The sequence below is a fragment of the Hesperophylax consimilis genome, chromosome 1 (assembly GCF_061612785.1).
Source record: "Hesperophylax consimilis isolate HC1 chromosome 1, BYU_Hcon_1.0, whole genome shotgun sequence".
Taxonomy (NCBI): Eukaryota; Metazoa; Arthropoda; class Insecta; order Trichoptera; family Limnephilidae; genus Hesperophylax; species Hesperophylax consimilis.
The window spans coordinates 38,903,849-38,908,650 of NC_142836.1; the positions used below are offsets into that span (position 1 = coordinate 38,903,849).

The following is a 4,802-nucleotide window of genomic DNA, read 5'->3' on the forward strand; positions in this document are numbered from 1 at the left end:
TGCGATCTAAGGTTGTGCTCGGGAACGATAACAAGTTATCGACATTAGGGATAAATCCTCTATCGATCAACCATGCTAGATACCCTGATACCATCAGGGCTAGATTTATAATAGAATGGGGTTTTGTTGTAATGCTTCTCCTGTCGGATGCCAAACGAGAAAACCCAAGTTTACCCTCTATGATATTTGTTTAGCACAATAAAAGTATAATGTTATTTCATCGTATGAAATTATAGTACGTGAAATTTCTTTCATATTTATTTGTTGAAAAAAAATTTCGCCCGTGTAATTCCTTCACATAGGAAGCATGCTTTCTGTTGGTTTTTCTATTCATATACATTTAGTACCTTCTAAATATATTAAATAAAAGGTACGACTGTGACTACTCACGATCGTGCATTGCAAAAGAACCGTAAGTGGGCAAATGTGATTTAAAAAAAAAAATATTATTTGCTTGATTTGCATCTTTGACATCTGCTATAAAACCATATACCCATAATATTTTATGTAGTTAAGCTTTTGGAAAAATTCTAAACATTTTTTAATTTTTGCATCTAAGGTTCTTTTGCACTACATGATCGAATTATTGGGTTATTACATGAAAGTGATAACAATATAAGTAATAAAATAGTTATGGAAATAAATATTCATTTATTTATCAAGCGTTCGTACAATAATTCGAAAGGTAAACATTTGATTGGATATCAAACACTAATTGTTAACCTAAAAACCGGCTGACGAGTTAAGTAGTAAATTATCTTTTTCAACCTTGAATATGCTTAGTAGACTGATTAAAAGGTTTCTGAAGCGTATGTCTTGGCGTAGGGCTTGAATGTGGCGTTAGGAGACTCGCCCTTCTGATGGTAAATAGTCACATCGGTTTTAAAGATGTTTGGTGTAAAGAATGTCGCTTCTTCGATGGTGCGGTCGAAGGGGAAACCGAAAGGCAGCTCTTCGAAGTAGCGGCCCTCAGATCCCACTCCAGAACTGAACTTCTGGAAGTAAGTGTTGCTTGTCTTGACCGGACGGAATGGAGTCACGACCACGAATACCTGATACTCCTGTCCTCCCTTGCATCCCCTGGGAAGCAGCAGATTATAAGGCCAGGCGGCAACATTCTCAGAATTGTCCTTGAAGAACTCTTGCTTGTCGTTGATAGCCTCCGTGAACTTCTTGTACATTGTGCGGGAAGAAGTCTGTGTGGCAGAGTTGTGAGCGAATTCGCTAGACTTGCGGTTGATGGTATTTTTGCCACTCTTCAGCTCAAACTTAAAGAAGTCAATCTCGAGGAAGTTGAACCTATTGTCGTTCAGCTCGATCTTGCGGCCGTAGCCATCAAACTTGGGTCCCAAGAAGATCCTGACGGTGGCGTCTACGTCCTTGGCGGCAATGACGTCTACGCTGACGGAGAAGGGCAAGTGATTCAGGCGACTCTGGCTGGCGAAGAAGGTGAACTTGTTCTTGCGGCTTTCTATCTCCTCCTTGGTCTGGTAAACTTCATTGGTGATATCGAACTCGAATGTTTCGAAGAATGTCTTCAGGGGGGTGAACTTTACATCCTCGACCTTAACGCCATCGAAGAACAGATCTTTTTTTGTGTAAGGAGTGAAAGTATCCTTGAAGCGGTAAAAGTAGTGCAGGACGCGAGAGAAGAATTGGTAGAACATGGGGTCACGTGTCGTGGTGAAGGATACCTCCAGGGCTGATGGGACATAATCCTGGTTTCTGTAAAATTATAGATATAAATGAACTCTCTTGGTATCACAGCGCACCGAAAAGTATACGATTTAATCCAGTAAAAACATCGTAATCTAAAACAATCGTTAATAGTGTTAAAGATTGTTTACCTGTATATTCCTCCGCCAAGTAAAAACTTTGCAAGGCTAGTAAACTGCTTGTAGAAACGAACATATCCGAAGTCTGGGTTTCCTTGAATAAAGTTTCCTAGGTGCTCGATATCTTCTGGTTTGGTCAGCGAGTATTTAGTCCCATTGAACTAAAATAATAATTATTTGCGTTATTAACAAGTATATTTATTGTAGTATATCTACTATTATCATTATTAAAGGGTGATATATTTACCAGAGTAACGTATCCGTTGTAGATGGCATCACGAATGCGCCTTTCATAGTCTTCGACATCATCGATGTCGTATGAGTTGTGTTCTTCGGTGATATCGAAGAAATCACCCCTTTTGGGGGCTGGTACTCCATTATGGTAAACGGTGTTGGGGTTGAATGGGGTCTTGATTGTCTTCTTCCATGAGAACTTGGGGACCTCTCCAAGACCATTGGAGAATCTTTCCATGGTATATCTGGCCAACAGTTGCTGGTGAACCCAATAAAAGATCTCTCCGCGCCTATCAGAATCAATGCCGAACTCTTCACCTCCCAGCCAGTAGGGGTACAGAATGTGGAAGTTGAAGTAGTCGTTATTTAGACCGACATCGTTGGTGAAGTAAGCGAGCTTCTGTTCCTCGTCATTGAAATCGAACGTGAAGTTGTTAGCAATTGTGTAGGTGTAATCATCATGAGAGAAGACTCCGTTCTTTTCAGCCAACCGGCGATCTGTGAGGAAGCCCTGGGTCTTGACACGAATGCTCTTGAAGAGGACATCAGCGTTGGTGTACAGAGAAGGGAAGATTTCATAGGTTGCTGGGAGGATGAACTCACGGGTATCCTCTCTGTGGCGGACGGCCATTGTCAAGGAGTATGTGAAGATGAACTCGTTGACATTGTCCCGAGCCCAAGCGGCGGCCTTGTGGAATGATTCGAAGTCCTTGGCGCTGAAGAGCAGGTAGTACAAGGCCTTGGCCTCTTCTGATTCGAATAAGGAAGCAGATGAAGCTATCTTGTATTTCGGGGTTAGTCCCCTCTTAACGACTTTGGTCCACTGGGTTATCACTTCGGGTTTCTGTAATAGGTGATAAAGAGGATTAGGCATTTTAATTTTTAACGAAAAATGTGCTCTACACCATATGCAAAACATTCTTCAAATAATAGTATAATCGATTATCAGTACTCACAGTGAATGAGTTCTTGAAAGAAGAGAAGAACTCCTCAACAGGAACGTATTCAATGGTGTGTCTGTGTTGGGTGATGTGGTACAGCAGGTCGTAGATGCTCCGTTGCTTTACAAGGAATTCCTTGTCAGCTGAGAAAATACAAAACTAACGATTTTAGCACAAAATGTTCATATGAAATGAAACCCTTTTACAACAATAATATTTTACATCCTCGGAGAGATACGTAAATTGCCAATTCGAAAAATATTTCTCCCTTATTCGACTGAGAATGGGACATCTCCTTTCCCTCTCACCTTTTTAAATTCACGTGCTTGACTTGCTTGATCGTACCTTCTGTGGCGTTGAACTGGAAACTTCATATCACATATTTTTCTGTTGTCCCTCTCTAAACAAATTTACTCTCTTCGATCAAGCTTTATCTCTCTTCTAAGTCTGAACTCGACTCCAATCTTCCGTACAATTATGTTTTTGCCGATTGAAAAAAATATCATTTCGGTGGTGTTTCTGTTTCTAAGTGTAACTCGGGTTCATTGAACTCTAGAACTGAGATTTACTTATATTTTCAAAATTGGAATTGATTGTGGGAACTATTCAGACAAGTGGTAAAGTATGTAATTGTACGTATTTCGGTAGTAATAATTATAAAATGTATTTATTTTGTTAAATATGTTAACACATGTCGTAATTTGTCAAGTTCATTTGAAAGGTAAATTTCTGATCGTTTTTCGAAAGGTAATGATTTTGAGGCAAATATTTTTTTGTAAATACTTTTTGTTTAACAAATCCTACAATAATTATAATAACCTATAATTTTTCACGAATCTGCGCTATATAATGCAAAAATACATTCGCCTGCATAATTTGAAATGATGGCCTAGGTAGGGTGAAAGTAAGAAACTACACGTTTTTTAAATGAAAGTGTAAAGATTTCTAGATTTTAATTTATCCATAACCATCTTTATTTATAATTACATGCACAATTGATCAAAGAATTTGTGTAATGACCATTAACATATTGTTTTGATAGCATTGTACATCATATGAACAGTACTATTGTCCCCCAATCTTTGAAAATTCTTAGTTAACAGTATTATATGACCTGTAAAATTAGATGGTTTTCGAAAACAAAATTTAGACAAAAATCAAGTTTTTGAGTTACATATATATTATTTTGTAATCTTTTTTTGAAAAGTCAAGGTTTAACTCACCAACTTGGTTGTGGTCGCCAAAATGGGCAGCTTGCGCCAAGGCAAGCAGCAGAAAGCAGGCCAGGAACTTCATCTCGTGTCTTTGCTTCAACTGTGAGGAATATACGTTAGTTGGGCTTTATATACTAAACGCCAAATGTCTGCTACTACTGATAAGTGATAAGAATAGAACATTAAAATTACTGTTAAAATTATTGTCATTTTTTTCCGTGAAGGGGGTCCCACTAATATTATTTTTTGTGAAACCGTATTCTTGATAGCATCAGGATGAAATATTCGACCGTAAATCAAATGTATCTGTTGTGTAGGTAACTCGTATTCTTACATATTATTTATTTTTTAACTCCTCAGCGTAATTTGTTCAGTTTTGGGAACTATAACCAGTAGAGTCAATTTGACTTTGAATTTAACTATGTGAATTCTTTATGAATTATTTGTATTTGAAACTACCAAAAGTGAGGTAACAGTTGTGTTAAAATTTTTTTTTGTATAAAATGGGTGTTTTTAGGTTATTCATAATTTTGGTTCAGTGTTCAGACGAAAAAACGTAATAAGAGGCATTTTATAAA

General features: G+C 37.8%; 1 protein-coding gene across 1 annotated transcript; it reads right to left on the reverse strand.

Annotated features, from left to right (window-relative positions):
- Positions 1-631: 631 nt before the first annotated feature.
- LOC149426842 (basic juvenile hormone-suppressible protein 2-like) lies at positions 632-4,320 on the reverse strand. Its single transcript, XM_089638807.1, has 5 exons — positions 4,234-4,320; positions 3,026-3,153; positions 2,083-2,913; positions 1,848-1,996; positions 632-1,725 (listed from the first exon to the last, which is right to left on the reverse strand). The coding sequence occupies exons 1-5, from the start codon at positions 4,304-4,306 to the stop codon at positions 792-794; spliced, it is 2,115 nt and encodes a 704-aa protein (XP_089494933.1). The 5' UTR covers positions 4,307-4,320; the 3' UTR covers positions 632-791.
- Positions 4,321-4,802: the final 482 nt, after the last annotated feature.